Source organism: Cricetulus griseus, chromosome 6 (genome assembly GCF_003668045.3).
Source record: "Cricetulus griseus strain 17A/GY chromosome 6, alternate assembly CriGri-PICRH-1.0, whole genome shotgun sequence".
NCBI classification, from domain to species: domain Eukaryota; kingdom Metazoa; phylum Chordata; class Mammalia; order Rodentia; family Cricetidae; genus Cricetulus; species Cricetulus griseus.
This window is the reverse complement of record NC_048599.1, coordinates 150,349,580-150,367,273: the sequence shown is the minus strand read 5'-3', so window position 1 is coordinate 150,367,273 and position 17,694 is coordinate 150,349,580. Positions and strand designations below refer to the sequence as shown.

Sequence of the window (17,694 nt, the reverse complement as noted above, 5' to 3'; positions counted from 1 at the left end):
GACTGTTGACTCTGATAGCTGTCATATAACACTTACATGTCCGTTTGGGTATGTCACCATAGGAGTCAGCTGACAAGCCCACCAGACGAGAAAACCCCCACAAGTATCTGCTCTACAAACCGACTTTCAGCCAGCTGTATACTTTCTTAGCAGCATCTTTTAAGGTATGTCTGGTCCAGTCTTTTCTTCTGCAGTGGGGAAAGTGTGCTCATGGTGGACTTGGTCATTCTTCAGATGCCTAACTTAGTGTGTAGTGATCTATGAACATGTACAAATGATGTTCCAGTCATGATTCTGACCCTTGCTGTTTTGGGAATGGTAGCTGCTGATGATGAGTAATTTTTTTGGCATCAATCAGAGACTATTGGTTAATTATCATTCTCTCCCTTCCAGATTTTTATTACTAAAGTTTAACTTTGGGCTTAACACCAATACAAAACTGAAAAACAAGAACAGAATGTGTAGCAGCCATGTGCTCAGGCAGCTCTGTGAAACATTGTTACAATCTGATAGAAGTATGTGGTAAATGCCTATAATCCTGCTTTTGGACAGGAGTTGGAAGGCTTCTCGGGCCACACACTAGCAAGTTCAAGGGCAACCTAGATATATCAGTGCACAGCAAAGTTGAGGCCAGTGTGGGCTCCATGCAACCTCAAAAAAAAAAAAAAAAAAAAAGAACGAAAAGGAATGATGGGAATTAGGTGGGATCTCCCCAAAATTTATGTAGAGAAAGGTATGGAGGGGAGTTTGCCCTTTTTTTTCCCCAATGGAGATCTCTCTCCATTTCATGTTTTCAGAGAACATGCTCTAACAGATGGGGAGTTGCAAGTGGAAAATAAGTTCACAGCTTTGGGCAACAGTTAGGCAATGTAGATTATAGTGAATTTTACCATCTGATCTTAAATTGGAACAATGGGAATATGATAATTCTCTTGGAAATGACAGCAGTGTGCTAAACGATATCACTTCCCCCACAGCCCTAAATTGCCCTGAACTTTAAATAAAACTTTGTTTTTTCTGTCTGTGGTTTTGTGTGTGTGGTTTTCTTTCCTTTCAGGAGCTGCCTGCCAATAGTGTGCTTCTGATTTACCTGTCAGCCACTGGCGTTTTCCCCACAGGTCGTTCTGATGGTGAAGGTACAATAAAGGAATGCTCCCACCGTGAGCAGGGCTTGAATTCTCTCTATTTTCTACAAGACAATGGCCCACAGCCCAGAGACCACCTCACGCTTTCTAGAGAACCTTCCAAATTTAAAACCTGTTCTGTTATTTAGTGACAATGTTGAAAAGAACGTGCTTAACTCTCCACGTTCAACTGTTACCCCTTGAAATCCAAATATCCTGAAACAATACATAGATCAAATTCATACTTTGCTATCAAATCTGTCAGAAACATCATATGTAGATTTATGCATATAGAGTTGAATGTTTGACATGGCAAAGGATTATGGAATCTGCCAACCCATTTATTTGACATCATTGATCATTGTAAGCTTTTAATACATTTAGGGATCTGGTCAGAGGCAACAATTATGGCCGAAAGTCTTAGTAGAAATCAGTGTACGTTTGTAACTGTGAAAGTTCAAGTCCTTGTTATGATTTTTATTTTCAGTCCTTTTTTATTTTGTTACTATTGATTCAGCTCATGAAATATTGGGGTGCTGTTTCAGAGTAAAACGTGAAAGTGTCAGAACATATGAGCTCAGAAATTGTTCAGACTAATGAACAACTTATATGTAAATGAAGGAATTAAATCTTAGGAAAAAATAGTTTAACATTTTCAACATTTTCCTCCTCATCTGTCTGTTGGAATTGGCATTCCTTTATAAAATGCATGACCCACCATCTTCCTTGCATGACCTACAAAGTAGTAAAATGTTACAGTGGAAACAAAACAGAGCAAATCTCTGTAGTCTTTATGTTGCAGTGATGTTTTAAAGGACTGTAATCCAACCGTGATATGAGGGGATGGGGCATAGTGGAACACTAATGGGCAGATACAAGGGAGGAAGAAAAAAAAGACAACATCAGTAACTGCCTTAGTTCTTATTTAAATGTTAGTCACTTTATATTTAAGTATCTCTTGTTTGAAAACATGTTATTAAAGCACCTATTCTGGGTCTCAAATGAGACTATTGGCCTCTATTTTACATTTTGTAGTCGATCTAGGTTCTAATTGAATGATCTTTTCTCAGAGATTATCTGAACATCTCACAGTCACTGTTGAACTTCAATTCTTATGACTAATGGGGAAAGGCTAACATGGAAACCATAATTAAAGAGGCTTACATAATAGTAAAATAGTGGATTTTCCATGTACTGGAATTTGCCATAATATTTCATAAAAATAAAGTTTTGTTAATCAGAATTTTCAAGTTCAATTTTAAATTTTCTTTAAATCTTACATGTAGTAGTCAATTTAAAATGTTTACTGGATCAGATACAATAGTGTCCCTGTAGTGCCAGTTACTCAGGATGCTAAAGCAGGAGGATCACTTAAGCCTTGCAGAAGTATAAAAAGAGTGAATAATAAATATATAAGAAGGGGGGGGGGGGGGGGGGACTGCAGTTTACAAGTTAGCAGCTTTCTCTGTGAGGTACTTTTGTTAAACCAGAGATTGAAATTTTGTTCGAAGTGTAAATGTTATTTTAAATATCCCAGGTCTCCATCCCTTTTTACCACACAAATTAGTGGGATGCTGTAGATTCTTGGTTTTGTTGTTGCTGAGTTGTTTGGTTGGTTTTGTTTGTTGTTTGTCTTTTGTTGTTGTTGTTTTGCTTTGTTTTTCTCAGTCTCTCTATGTAGCCCTGGCTGTCCTGGAGCTCATTATGTAATCTGGCACAGGGATCCACCTGCCTCTGCCTCCTGAATGCTGGGATTAGAGGGATGTGGCAACATGCCTGGCTGTAGATTCTTACTTTGTTTCTTATTATATTCTGTTTGAAAAGCTGGTATACAATTAAGTGATTTTTAAAAGCATTGAAGTAGGCAATGTGCTGAAAATATGAAAATATTGCATTACAGTAAAATGTTAAAGATTATTTAAATGTTTTGTGCTTATATTATACTTGTATCAAAGGGAGATTCAGTCATACTCTTGCATATGAGCTTCAGATCAGTCTGTGTTTCCCTCCTGTTGAATTCTAGGTTTCTTTTCTTTGTTCTTTAGGTCCTTACGACTTTGGAGGTGTTCTTACTAATAGTAACCGAGACATTATAAATGGAGATGCAATCCACAAACGAAATCAATCCCACAAGGAAATGCACTGGTATGTATTCTAGTGTTTCTTTTTATGCTATGGATCAAAACTCTTTAAATATTAAGATAAATGGGAGCTTCATTTTTCGACTAGACAGATTCCCTTAGACTAATGTTGATAGTACTTGTTTGTGAAGGCTTGCTTGCTGTTTTTATAGCACAGAATTCCTTTAACTGAGAAGAAAATTCTGCTTTTAATGAACAGTGGGTTTGTCTGATAATACTTTACATTAAATATCAACTGTTTATACTGAAAAATAGATAAAGAGGAAACCAGGCCTGTGTATGTTCATATTATTCATGCCATAACTAAAGTTTCCCCAAGCCACATGTGGCAGTGTTGCTCACCTTAGTTTGAAATCATTTATTTTAGAGCATGTAACAGATATGTGAGTGCATGCACAGCATCACTAATCATCTCATAAGTGCCCATTAAAACCATGAGAAGTTATTACTTAGCATCTGTTCGGATAGTTGTTCACAAGACAAGTATTGTTGAGGATATGAGCATCTTGAAGACTATTGTGAGAATATGATTTGATTGTACAATTATGGAAAATAGTATGGCTATTCCTCAAAATGTCAAAATAAGGCCATCGAGATGGCTCAGCAGGTGAGTGCACTTGCCACCAAGCTTGATGACCTAAGGTCAATCCCGTACACTTACAGGGTAGAAGGACTGAACTAAATCTCCACAGATTTAGTTGTTCTCTGACCTCCACATGAGCACTGTGGTGAAGGTGTATGGTGCATTGGGGGGAGAGGGGGGAGAAAGAGAGATCACACATACAAAATAAATACATGTTAGCAAGTTTAAAATAGGCCAAGTATAATGGCATATGCCTATAATGCTAGCACTTACAAGTACAAGACAGTCTGTGTGGGCTACATAGCAAAGCTATTCATGTCTCCAAATGTATGAGCAGATGAATAAGTAAATACATGAATAAATTTGAACTATACAGCTGAGGAGGTGGCTCAACAGTTTAAGCCCTTGCCACAAAAACAAGAGAACCAGGGTTTGGATCCCAGAACCCATGTAACTGTTGGGTGTGTGGGGGCCCCACATGGGGAAGGAGAAACTCATGCAGCAAGCTGGCTTCCCAGACTACACATCTCAGCATGCTCTGGGTTTGATTGAAAGGCTGCCTCAAATAATAAGGAAAAAAAAATGGTTTAAGAAGATTCCCAACATTAACCTCAGGCCTCCATTCATGCCCAACACACACACAAAGAAGAAGAAAAGCAGACTGTAAAAAAGTAACCCCTTTTCTTGGTCTATATCTAAAGGAAATGAAATTATGTCACTTAATACCCTATCTCAACCAGATGCCTGCACTCCATATTCACCACAAAATTACTTACAATTTAGAAATAACCTATTGAGAATTGGCCATGTAGTTACAAACTTCCTCACTGTTTTTTTGTTTTGTTTTGTTTTGTTTTCTGCAGCCTTCATCCTGGAGATCTCTATCCATTCACACGGAAACCCCTGTTTATCATTGTGGACTCCTCCAACAGTGTTGCCTATAAGGTGAGTCCCTGGAGAGCTAGTGTGTGTGCCAGGTATATAGCACTAGCCCCAGGGTCCTCGTTTTTTAACATGTGCCCTTTTATTTTGCTTTGTTTTACTTATTTAATTTTACAGTTTGTATTTAGTGTTTCTTTTCTTTTGAGGTTGTGCATGCTAGTCAGGATCTGATGCTATGAATAGAAACAAGAAGAAACGCATGAATGGACTCTCAGTGGAAAATAATAAATCCTCCTGCAGAAAAAAAAATTTCAAGATTTCCAAGATCTCTGGTGGGAGGTTTATTTTTGTTATATAACCCCGAATGTTTTCTTTACAGAACTAGAGATGATATGGGAGGCTTATTTTCTAGTTTTTAAACACTGCATTTCAGCATATCTAACTTAGTTTAGATGAAACTCCATCTTATGTTACATAGTGATGATCTTGAATATTAACAATTTTACATGTGCTTTGTTTTTTTCTTGACTGAGCCTGAATGTTGGAGTGACAGTGGTTTAACCAGGAAATACTTTTGCAATATTTTGCTATTGAAACAAATCCTTGGGGGCTGGAGAGATGATTCAGTGGTTAAGAACACTGACTGCTTTCCAAAGAACCCAGGTTCAGTTTTCAGCACCCACATGGCAGCTCACAAATGTCTGTAACTCCAAGTTTTGACACCCTCACACTAAACACTAAACACCAGTACACATAAAATTAAAAGAAAGGAAGAAACAAATCCTAATCTACTAGATGTCATTAAAATTCAAGCTGTAATCATTTAAAATAAACCAGACAGGCCTCTTTTATGTTGTATTCGGGTGTTTCATTAGGGAAAAGCATGTCTACATTGAGCTGGGTGCTTGTTTCTGCTCCTGAAAGTTCCTTCTATTGTGGTTATCAACATGAGTGGGAAAGCAAACATTAGTCAGTTTATTCTAGCATGGCAGTGGAAATGGCTTTGTAGCCAAGAATGGTTACCCAACATGTATGCTTTCTGTTTTCTCATGTTTAGTTTCATTTTAAAAATAAAACATGGTCAGGTGGTGGTGGCACACGCCTTTAATCCCAGCACTGTCCTGGAACTAGCTCTGTAGACCAGGCTGGCCTTGAACTCACAGAGATCCATTTGCGTCTACCTCCCCAGTGCTGGGATTAAAGGCTTGTGCCACTGCCTCATGGCTTGTCTCTATTTCTTTTTGCCTTTTTTATATAAGACCATATTCAGAGTATCATAACCCTTGCTTGTCTGGTTCTGTTTTAGAATGGAGACAAGAAACTGGGTGAGTGGATATGACTTGTCATATTTGAGATGGATCATTTAGTTGGGCAGTAAACTCTTACATCAGGTCTTTAGGTCTTCCTTTATGCTTATATCATATTTATCAGATAAAGCCCTCTGCCTAGAAGATAAAGTTCTGAATGTCAACATATGTGTAATTTCCCTGATGAGTACCCTATGGCTATTTGGATACATATATCTTTGTCCTCCCCCACCTCACATTTAAGATTCTTAATTAATACATGGTGAATGTCTGTTATCCTTATCTTCTCCATAAGGAATCTTTATGCTAAGGATTAAATGTCCTTCTCATTTCAAATTCCTGTTCTTTCCACTCTTGGAAGAAAAGGAGCTTTGCGTGCTAGTATGAGCTTCCTGGCAGAAGGAGGAAGTGATTGATAAACCAAGATCTGTGTGACAGCAGTGACCCATATTTTGCCTAACATGTTTCCATTAATTTTAAAGTGGACATTTCTCTGTGGTAATGTACCACTAGCTGGAAATAAAATTAAAAAAAAAAAATTTCCCAGTAACCTTAGGAAATTCTTTTTAATTCTTTCCTTTTCGGGGAGGGGGGAAGATTTAAGTGCTGGGTCTCTGCCATTGCAAATGGCTGTCAAAAGCAGGTTATCATGAAACAGCCTTTGTAACATGAAAAATCAGTGACCCAGTGACTGATATTGAGGTTCAACCCTGAAGGTCAGGGAAGCAAAGAAGCATCCACTAGATCTCACTTCATGCTCAGGCTGGAAGGGCTGAGCCACACACAAGCTCTTCACCAAGTCTCAGACTGCTGCACCTCCTCAGCATGGCTAGAGAATGAATGCCTCATACTGAATCTGTTCTTGTCTTAAATACCTCTTTTGAGTCCTGGGATTAAGGGTGTGATTTTAGACTGTTTTAATCTTTTTTTTTTTTTTTTTTTTTTCTGGTTTTTTGAAACAGAGTTTCTCAGTGGCTTTGGAGGCTGTCCTGGAACTAGTTCTTGCAGACCAGGCCGGTCTCGAACTCACAAAGATCCACCTGCCTCTGCCTCCCAAATGCTGGGATTAAAGGCGTGCATCACCACTGCCCGGTGACTGTTTTAATCTTATGTAAACCTGGGTGGCCTTGAACTCAGAGAGATCCATCTGTCTTTGTCTCCTGAGTCCTGGGATGAAAGGTGTGTGCCACCACTGCCTGACCTCTATAGCTTGTGGCTGACTTTGCTTTCTGAATCCTCAGGCAAGCTTTATTTATTAAATCACAAATAACATATCACTATAAGCCTTAGCCTAAGTTTGATGTATGCAAATTGCTTGTACTCTTGTATGACTATTACCACATAGTCAATTACACCTGGTCCCCTGCCAGCTGCCCTCAAGTTCTAGGGTTCCATTTCTTTCTTGTTCTTTTGAAATTCCTTCTCTTAGCTTCTTATACTCAACACTTAATCTGTAGTGATTATACTTTTGTTTGAACATGTCAGGGTGTGTTAAACAATTTGAACTGTTGGGTTGTTCATTCATTTATGATAATGACTGTTCTCAGTCATTATCTCTTTATTTGCTGACTCTTGAGCCTCTTTCCCATTATAGTTTACTATTTTAGTCTTTGCTTTTACTTGTTTGAGATTAATAAGCACAAGAACACACATGCACACATTTATTACCCTTTAATCCTTAAAATTGGGAGGAGTTCATGAGAGCCTAATATGAAGGAACCTTCAGTTTCAGGAGGTTTGCATTTGCTTGTATCAAACATCTAGAAGTACTACCAGCTTAGGATCCTGTTTGCGGTATCACCTTTGCAGTGGATACTTACGCTACAGGTATGTAAGAGAGCTGACAACCTGCAAGAACTAATTTAGGTGAGCAGTGTCTGTTGAGCTCAGCACCAAGAAACATTGCCTTACCATTCTGTGAGAAATTGTCCTAGTGGGAAGACATGTGAGGTTGATTTTACTTCATTCTTGCTTTAAAGGAATAGCACTGTAGGGTTCTTCTCTAATGTGAGCAGATATGGATCCCTGCCCTTTTCTGGGTGTGCCTTTTGAAACTTAAATTCAAGTAGCTAGTTTGTCTTAGACCACACAAGGTCTGGAATTAGCTCATTTGCCCAGTCTCTTCTAGTGGTTTTTCCTCATATCTCTGACCATCTTTGGAGTGTCCCTAGGTTCCAACCTGTTAGTCTTATTTTCCAGCCATAGCTGACTCCCTTGGTGCTCATTCTGTTTCATGTCTTAATTACTGTACCCCCACTGGCTTCTTGGCAAGACCTCTCTCTAGAACTCCACTTATCATCATCTACCTACTTTGTGTATCTAACAAGGGCCTTTGGGGTCCATCCCCAAAGTCCCCTTCAGGATTCAGATTGGATGCTACAGCAAGCTAAAGGCACTTTTTTTCTTAGTGTATCTGAGGGCAAATGAATTCTCTCACATGTGTGCTGTTCCAAACATGTCTCTTTATTGTTCTGCCTCTATTCTAATTCTCCTGTTCTAATTCTAATTCTTCATAGCTTCTTCTCTATCCCTAAAAACTCTCCATAGGAGGCTTGGAACAATAATAATAATAATAAAATTACAAGAGTTACCTCTCATTAGTCAAAAGCCCATTCCTAGGTTAAGCGATAAGGAACTGAGCCATTCACCATGGCAACACAAGGTTCCAAGGTTACAGGAGTAAGACTGACCAGACCCGGGGTTGAGGGGGTTGGGGAGGACAGTGCCCAGTGACAAACTTTGAGACATAGGTCTATTGTCAGCAGACTTGGCAAGTAAAGAATGCTCTTCTTGGGGTGCTTTATGTAGCAACCTTGGTTGGACATCTGCTACTCTGACCTTGTGAGTAACTGTGAAGTTTTAAACTTACGATCTATTTACAGAAAGCCTTTAGTCTAGTTTGAACTTGTTCTGAGGTAAAAATGAGCTAATTGTATGCAGTTAGTCTGAGCAAAAGGAACAAAGCAGGCTTTTAAGCTTCCTGGGGCAAATAGATCTAGATATGAAGCATATCCTAGTATATTTTTTATATATCAAAATTATACAGATAAATGAAAAATCATTTTCCTGACCACCCACAGATATGTGTGCCAATAGGATTGAGGTGTAATCATGAGATTACATATACTCATCACATGAGATTACACACTACAATGCAGGTATTGGAGAGACACCAAGCTACTTTAGCAAATGTAAGCAACAGTTTCCAGAGTCAATGGGCCTCCAACATGTATACAGTTGGAAATTCTTCAAACAAGTGCAAACAGAAACAACCATACCCAAGACAATGCTATACCACTTCAGACTCCAGACTCCCTATCTCAGTTGGTGCCTGTTTTGCTTTTATAATTATCCCAGCTGCATGTTGTGGCTTCATTCTTAATGTTATTCTCCTTTCTTCCTTCCTTCCTTCCTTCCTTCCTTCCTTCCTTCCTTCCTTTCTTTCTTCATTCCTTCCTCCCTTCCTTCTTTCCTTCCTTCCTGTATCACATGCATTTCATGCCATTCCTCTGATCCGTGTCACTGTTCTCCCTCACCTGAGTTATTGAAGTAGCTTCCCAGCTAGGCTTGCTTATTCTTCCTTCTTTACCTCTCACTTCCTGCATGTGTACCTATGTGTTGAGATAAACCGTCTCTATTCAAACTCTCCTATGGTGGCTTATCTCACTCAGAATAAGACACATGTGGACACACAGGTATCTTTGACCTTCTTTGCCAATCTCTTCAGCTACATTATTTCCTTCCTGGTCCTTGTCTTAGTTAGGGTTTCTATTGCTGCAATGAAACACTGAGACCAAAAAGCAAGTTGGGGAGGAAAGGGTTTATTTGGCTTAGACTTCTGGGTCATAGTCAGTCACTGAAAAGTCAGGCAAGAACTCAAGTAGGACAGACTCCTGGAGGCAGGGGCTGATGCAGAGGCCAATGGAGAGAGGAATGCTGCTTACTGGCTTGCTTCCTGTGGCTTGCTTGGTCAGCTTTCTTACAGAACCCAGGACTACCTATCCAGGGATGGCACCACCCACCATGGGCTGAGCCCTCCTCTACTGATCACTAACCAAGAAAAAAATGCCTACACTGGAAGCATTTCCTCAACTGATGCTCCTTCTCTGATGACTCTAGCTTGTGACACAAAACTAACTAGTACAGTCCTTAATATTCATTCCAGGCAGTCTTCTGCTCTGGCCCTTTGCATTCTGCCCTTTCTATCTTAAATGCCCTTTCAAAGGTACCTTATATTTGTTAAGTGTTTGAACAAATGAAACCTCTTTGTTAGGTCCTCCTTAATTGCCATGTTTCAGATCATATGCCTTTTTTACCTTGTGACTTTATTGTTCTTCATAACCATGATAGTTAATATTTGTATCGTGACAGCTGGTGCTGTGTGTTTTTCTAAATGTTTGATGTACTTGAGCACATTTAATTCTCGCAGAGATAATTTGACACTTTTTTTTCAGTACTGAGTTTGAATGTAGTGCCTCACATGTACTAGGTAGGCACTCTGCCACTGAGCTTCAGCCCCAACTCTCTTTTTCTTTTTTATGTAGAGATAGTGGTGTTTCACTAAGTTGCTTAGGCTAGCTTTGAACTTATTCTATAGCTCAGACCAGCCTTGAACTTATAATCTTCCTGCTCTAGCCTCCCAAGTACCTACAGTAATTATAGACCTACCACTGCCACTTTTATTATCCTCACTGATTCATAAGAAAACCAGTGCACAGAAAGTTTAAACTTTTTAAAATATCTTTATTTTATGTGTATGGATATTTTGTCTACATACATGCCTGTGCACCACCTGCATATAGTGCCTGTGGAGGCCAGAAGAGGGCACCAAATTCCCTGGAACTATAGTTGCACATGGTGAGCCACTGCATAGGTGCTGGGAAGTGAACCCAGGTCTTCTGCAAGGGGAGCCAGTATTGCTAAGCCATCTTGCCAGACCGAAGGTCACACCCAACTAAGTGGTAGCAAAGCTGGGTTTAAACATTCTGATTTTAAAACCTGTGCTATTAATGTAAATGTTTGAATTCCATGATCTGGCCCAGACCTTTGAGCTCTTTATATGATTTATTCATTTTGTTTACTGGGGGCCTGCCTGTATCTGTCACTTGCATCCCTGTCCAAATGTCATCTTCAGGGAGACAGGGTTTTTCTGTTTTGTTTTTTTTTTAAAGATTTTATTTATTTATTATGTATACAACATTCTGCTTCCGGGTATATCTGCACACCAGAAGAAGACACCAGATCTCATAACAGATGGTTGCCAGCCACCATGTGGTTGCTGGGAATTGAACTCAGGACCTCTGGAAGAGCAGTCAGCGCTCTTAACCTCTGAGCCATCTCTCCAGCCCCGGGTTTTTCTGTTTTGTTTACTATCCTATCTTTAGCATCTGAGACAGAGTCTGTTCCATATCCTGAGAATAGAACTTTTAAAAGGATACTATATTTATTGATGTAAGTTAGTACTGGAGTTTTTGTTCTGTTTCATTTTGTCTTGCTCTATAGCTCAGTTTGGCCTTGAACTTGAGATCCTCTAGTCTCAGCCTCCCAGGTTATAGGCATGAATCACCAGGCCTTGCAGTTTGATACAGTTTTTAACTTACATGTTTTTAAAATAGTGTGTGTGTTTGTACATGCATGTGTGCATGTGTGTGAATATATGTCAAATATCTATCGTTGTCCACACAGACCAGAAGAGAAGATATTATTGTATTCCTTGGAGCTGGAGTTACAGGCAGTTGTCACTTACCTGACATATCAGTGCTGGGAACCAAACTTGGGTCTTCTGGAATAATAGAATGTGCTTTTAACTGCTGAGCCGTCTCTGTAGTACCCCCCTAAATTCTAATTGTTTTCAATTACACACAAACACACATGTACGTATTGGGGAGTGGGTTGTGTATGTGTGGAGGTCGTGAGTCAGTTCTTTTTCTCTACCATTTGCTTTCTGGGGATCAAACAAGTTACCAGACATGCCTGTGACTACCTTTACCTGCTGAGCCATCTTGCCCCTGACACCTTGTTATTTTATTAGATAGGGTTTTCACTGGTTGTAGCACAATAAATAAAAGACCCAGAGACAAATATTGGGGTTCAGGCTTCAAGCTGAAGACCAGAAAAGCAAAACAGCCAAGCCAATTGATCTTACCTCTACTGAAAAGACAGTCCTATCTCCACAAATCCTCAGAGGCAAAAGGCCTCAGACTGCTGCCTCTCTTCAGTGTGACTGGAGAATGAATGCCAGCTCTGAGACTGCTCCTGTCTTAAATACCTCTCATGAGTCCTGGAATTAGTGTGTGATCCCATATCCTGAGATCATCTTTGTGTGAGCTATTTTTCTGTAGGACTGGATATATTTTGTGTAGCTCAGTGTGGCCTTGGACTGACAGAGATCTGTCTACCTCTACCTCCCAAGTGATGGGATTAAAGGTGTGTACCACCACCTCCTAGCTTCTGTAGCTAACTAGTGTGGCTGCTTTGCTATTTTGATCTCCAATGGCTTTAATAAATCATAAACAACGTATCACCACAATTCCCCTTTTTTGTAGAGAAGACTACAACTAACATAAGAAACTATATACAATCAGTACAATAAGTATATATAATATATACAGGCAGTGAGTTCATTAACAATGTCTAGTCCATTTGCATCTGATAAATTCAGAGAAAATACTTCATTATCTATCTTGTCTTGGTGAGTCCAAAGTCTTGTACCTAATTTACTTTCTATTCTAATTTGCATTGTCAAATTATCTTTTAATGTCTTTCAAACCTTGCATACTTAACACATCTTTAATAGGTTTCTTTTCTGAGTCTGGTGAACAAGGAAAACTATAATTATCACTATCTAGTTTCAACTCCCTCAGAGACCCAAGAAGGAAATATTAACTGAGTAAACAGGAAATGCAGGCAAGTGGTCTTCCAAAAAATGACAGAAATGGCTGGCTGCCTGAACAGTCACCCAAGATTCCTCTGCAATGTGGGTGCATCCATCTTCAGCCTATAGGCCTAGAATATCTGACAGACTTCTCTGTGAAGCAGGATTTTATTTTTTTTAATTTATTAATTTTTATTTTATATGCATTGGTACTTTGCCATGTGGGTGCTGGGAATTGAACCCAGGTCCTCTGAAAGAGCAGTCAGTGCTCTTAACCACTGAGCCATCTCTTCAGCCTGAAGCAGGATTTTCTAAAGGACTGTCCTGCCTTGTCTGGTCAATTTGCAATCACTCTTTTTGGTGTCCTGTTTGTCCAATTTGAACAGCATACTATCAGCAGTTGAGGCAAGAACACCTTCTTGCCCAGTGGGTACCTTTTGCCACAAAAAAAGTAAACTCCATGTGGAGTTTCTTCAGTGCCATCATCTTCTCTGAAGTAGATTGGTGCTGCCAAAAACAACTAGGACCTAGGATTTGCCTGTCATTCTAGGTTAGTTGGCCAGTGGGCCCCAAGTCCAACTGGCTGTCTTCTCAATGATGGCATGTTACCACATTTTGCCTTTTGCATGTTCACGAGGCATGGAGCTCAGATCCCCATGCATATGTGGCAAGTATTTTACCAAAACGTAAATATAATCTGATATGCCAGGTATATCAGATAGGTTGAGGTGGGAGTTTCACTTCATCCTAGGAATTCAAATCTAACCTAAACAACATCATGAGACCCTGTGTCTAAGTAAATAAATAATATATACAACCCAGTATTATTCATCAGGATCCTATGATAACCCCCAGGGGCACATAATTTCAAGAAAGACTCAATACTAAGCATATAATTACGTGAAGACTTAGTATAGTAAGATGAAGATAGCAAAATCAGCAAAGGATAAGGAATGAACAGGAATCTAGAGAAAATCAGGGTGCTTTCCCCAGCAACAAATTCTGACCATAAGGATTAAGTACTTTATTTTAGGGCTGCTTATTACAGAGCTGGGAGTGCAGACCAGTTGATAGAGAGTTTGTCTGGTATTCATGGCATGCTTTTGGTTTGGGATTTTTTTGTTGTTTGGTTTTGGTTTTTTGGTTTTGTTTGGTGTTTTCAAGACAAGGTTTCTCTGTGCAACAGCATTGGCTGTCCTGGAACTCACTCTGTAGACCAGGCTGGTTTCAAATTCACTGAGATCCACCTGCCTCTGCCTCCCGAGTGCTGGGATTACAGGCGTGTGCCTCCACTGCTTGCCAAGCTCTGGTTTCTGTCCTCGGGACTTGGGACATGGAAACTAGAGAAGGATCAGAGGCAGAACAACCTGGATTATATAAGACCTAGTCACAAAATTTTTAAGACTGATTCTCACTAGAGAACTGAAGTCAAGACCTTTTTTTTTAATAATTATTTATTTTTATTTTTGTGCATTGGTGTTTTGCCTCCATGTATCTCTGTGTGAGGGTCTCAGATCCTCAAGTTACAGACAGTTGTGAGCTGTCATGTGGGTGCTGAGAATTGAACCTGGAAGAGCAGTAGGTACTCTTAAGCACTGAGCCATCTCTCCAGCCCAAAGTCAAGGCTTTTATTGGGAACTGATCACTAGGGTGTCCTCTGCCAGGCTTCCAGAGGGAATATTGGTATTCCCCTAAAGTGTGTCATTTGCCCCATCAAGGCAGAGTAGGACTAATCATATAAGCTTCCCACACATCACTTCCAGAAACCAAATAAAGCTAACTTTATAAGCTGCTTCAGACATACTGTAATAACTGCAAAATATTTGTGTGTGTATATACGTGTATGTATATAAGATATGTCAGAGGACAGAAGTTTGGCTAGCAAGCAGAAATACGGAAATAAATGATAGTGTCGTCCACTTTAGCACTATCCAGAGCAAGGACCTACAAGCATTTCTGAAATGTGAAATAATACTGTGGCTTACTTCTTCGGTGCTAGGAATGGAACCCAGAACTTCATACATGATAGGCAAGCTTGGGTATATTTTGTTGATGGTGGCGGTGGGGTTTGCTTGTTGGGAGATGTGGTTTTATAGATTCCAGGATGGCCCCAGCTCCTCACCTTCCTACTTCATTTTCCAAGTGCTGGGATTGAGAACATTTTCATCTTGCATGGCTATATTGCATTTTTCTAGGATGTTTTTGCTTTTTATATAGCTAGTTTATTAATCTTAGCAATCATAGTAGTGAGGAAGGACTTCCAGGCCACAAAAATAACTTGCTCTATTTTTTTGAAAGATTTTATTTATTTATTATATATATAACATTCTGCTTCCGTGTATATCTGCACACCAGAAGAGGGCACCAGATCTCATAACGGATGGTTGTGAGCCACCATGTGGTTTCTGGGAATTGAATTCTGGAACTCTGGAAGAGGAGCCAGCCAGTGCTTTTAACCTCTGAGCCATCTCTCCAGCCCAACTTGCTCTATTTTTAGCCACCACTTTTATTGCTTGCTTTTTTCATTAGATTTTTGATTGATTTGATATTCATATATATAGCATAAAATATGGAGACAGCATTTTTTTCTAGATGTGGAAAAAAAATCACTTGTTATACATACAGAAGTCCTACATGTTTGCAGTTGTTTTTTGGACTTTTGTACCAATGCCACACATTTCAGTTACTGAAGTTTTCAAGTATACCCTAATATCTGATAATCTTTTTTTTTTTCTTTCCTGACTAATTTTGCCATGTGAACTTTAGTAGAACATTTTTCTGTTGGGGGGGGGCCGCACTTGTAGCTGTCTTTATTGAGATTGGTTCAACTTTTAATGCATTATTATCTTGACATTTTAAAATGGGTTCATCTGTGAGAGCATAATGTATCTTTCCATTTGTTTGTCTTTATTTTTTTAAGATTTATTTATTTATTATATATGCAGTGCTCTGCCTGCATGTCAGCCTGCAGGCCAGAAAAAGGCACCACATCTCATTACAGATGGTGGTGAGCCACCATGTGGTTGCTGGGAATTGAACTCAGGACCTCTGGAAGAGCATTCAGTTCTCTTAACCGCTGAGCCATCTCTCCAGCCCGTTTGTCTTTATTTTTACCCTTTAGAATTTCTAACTTTCTGGCTTATTCAGTTTATTCCTAGGAATTATATCTTTTTGTTGCTTCACCAAATAATTTATGTTATTAAAATTGTATCTATTTTAATAGATCTGCCTTTAGAGAAATGATATTCTAAATTATGCAGAGTCCTGCACTTGTAGTTTGAGTGTCCACTTAGTTCTTGCTGTAATGAGCATGTTGGCATCATCCTGTGTGAGTTGTTGCCATGAGACTCAGTAAGGGATTTACCCATTCCCAGAGCCTTTGAGGCTGAAAGATAGATCTCCTGGAAAATTCACCATTGTGTATCCAGTGGGACCACTGTTTCTAGAGACCCAGATGAACTATATCTACAAAGCCACAATTATATATCTGCTGTTACTTTAAAAATCAGTAGTCTATAGCCGGGCATTGGTGGCGCACGCCTTTAATCCCAGCACTCGGGAGGCAGAGGCAGGCAGTATCTCTGTGAGTTCAAGGTCAGCCTGGTCTACAGAGTGAGTGCCAGGATAGGCTGCAAAGTTACACAGAGAAACCTTGTCTGGGGGGAAAAAAGAAATCAGTAGTCACTATTTTGGTGGCAATCCTTTTTAGCAAGTTGATATGCATGGTAATGAAACATGAACTGCATATCTGCAACTGCTGCTGTTTCCACATCTGCTTGTAAGTTAAAGAGCCCAATCTATACACTAGTTGTGTGCGTTGAAAAATTACTAAATAACTACAGTTTGTCAAGTCTTTAATAAAAGTCTTAAATTCTTATATATTGCAGAATTTCACAAACTTGTTTGGACAGCCACTCGTCTGCTTGCTTTCTCCCACCACGTATCCAAAAGCTTTGCAAGGTATGTTCTTGGTGCCTGATACACCAATAGGTCTTAATGAAAAAAGACTGTGTTTGTTTTGAATTCCCATTATGATTAAACATGGATGTATGGTTTTTGTAGCAAGTGTCAATCTGAAATATACCTGGAATCCTTGCTGACAATGCTCCCCTAATGTGCTGTGATTAGAGAATTCAACTCTAAGAAAGAAGTGGTTTGATCCCTTGCTGTTAGAAAGCTCCTGGTTTTTAGATTTAAAAATTGGTTTTGATTTTCTTGTCATATCCATATAGCAAGGTTTTCCTACATCTTAGGCATCTTTGAAGACTGTACAATTGCTGGTCTAGGAAACTTCTCAGTCTAAGAGTTAGGATACATGAGTTGGCACAACTTAAAAGACTTCTTTCTTTTCTTGTTTTTGTTTGTGTTTTTTTTTTTTTCTTTGCATTTTTATCTTGTACTTTTAAAATAAAAATCTCTTCAGAATTCACCAGAAGGACAAGTTTGTTTGGGCCATTTCTCCAGTGGCTACAAAGGAAAAGCCTTTTGCCCTTAGTATTTTGTCTTTCACAAGTTACACATAAATTTAATCTAACCCCCAGTCATTTCCTAGGTCAAATGCTAAGTGAAACTTCACACTGTCTTAGCAGTACTTGTCACTGTTTCACTATCTCCCTGACTGTGAATAGTGCTGATGTCTCTCTGTGGGAGATGGCATTTTACTGCTACTTCCCAGCCCGAAGTCCTGTCTGCTGACATAGTTTGACACAGGAAGTGATGTTCAGCACTTGAATGCCTGAGAGAAGCTGGAGACTTACACCGTTGTTTTAAGGTAAGTTCTGCT

General features: G+C 39.4%; 1 protein-coding gene across 12 annotated transcripts in view; it reads left to right on the top strand.

Annotated features, from left to right (window-relative positions):
- Scai (suppressor of cancer cell invasion) overlaps window positions 1-17,694 on the top strand; it is a 118,151-nt gene that overhangs the window by 88,985 nt on the left and 11,472 nt on the right. For all 12 annotated transcript variants that reach the window (XR_004770468.1, XM_027423639.2, XM_035446262.1 and 9 more), the window contains 5 exons: window positions 63-164; window positions 1,058-1,136; window positions 3,170-3,269; window positions 4,712-4,793; window positions 16,799-16,871. Coding sequence is in view for 11 of the 12 variants with exons in the window: in XM_027423639.2 (XP_027279440.1) it covers window positions 63-164; window positions 1,058-1,136; window positions 3,170-3,269; window positions 4,712-4,793; window positions 16,799-16,871 (436 nt within the window). In the remaining variant the exon portion in view is untranslated. The remainder of the gene's footprint in view (window positions 1-62; window positions 165-1,057; window positions 1,137-3,169; window positions 3,270-4,711; window positions 4,794-16,798; window positions 16,872-17,694) is intronic.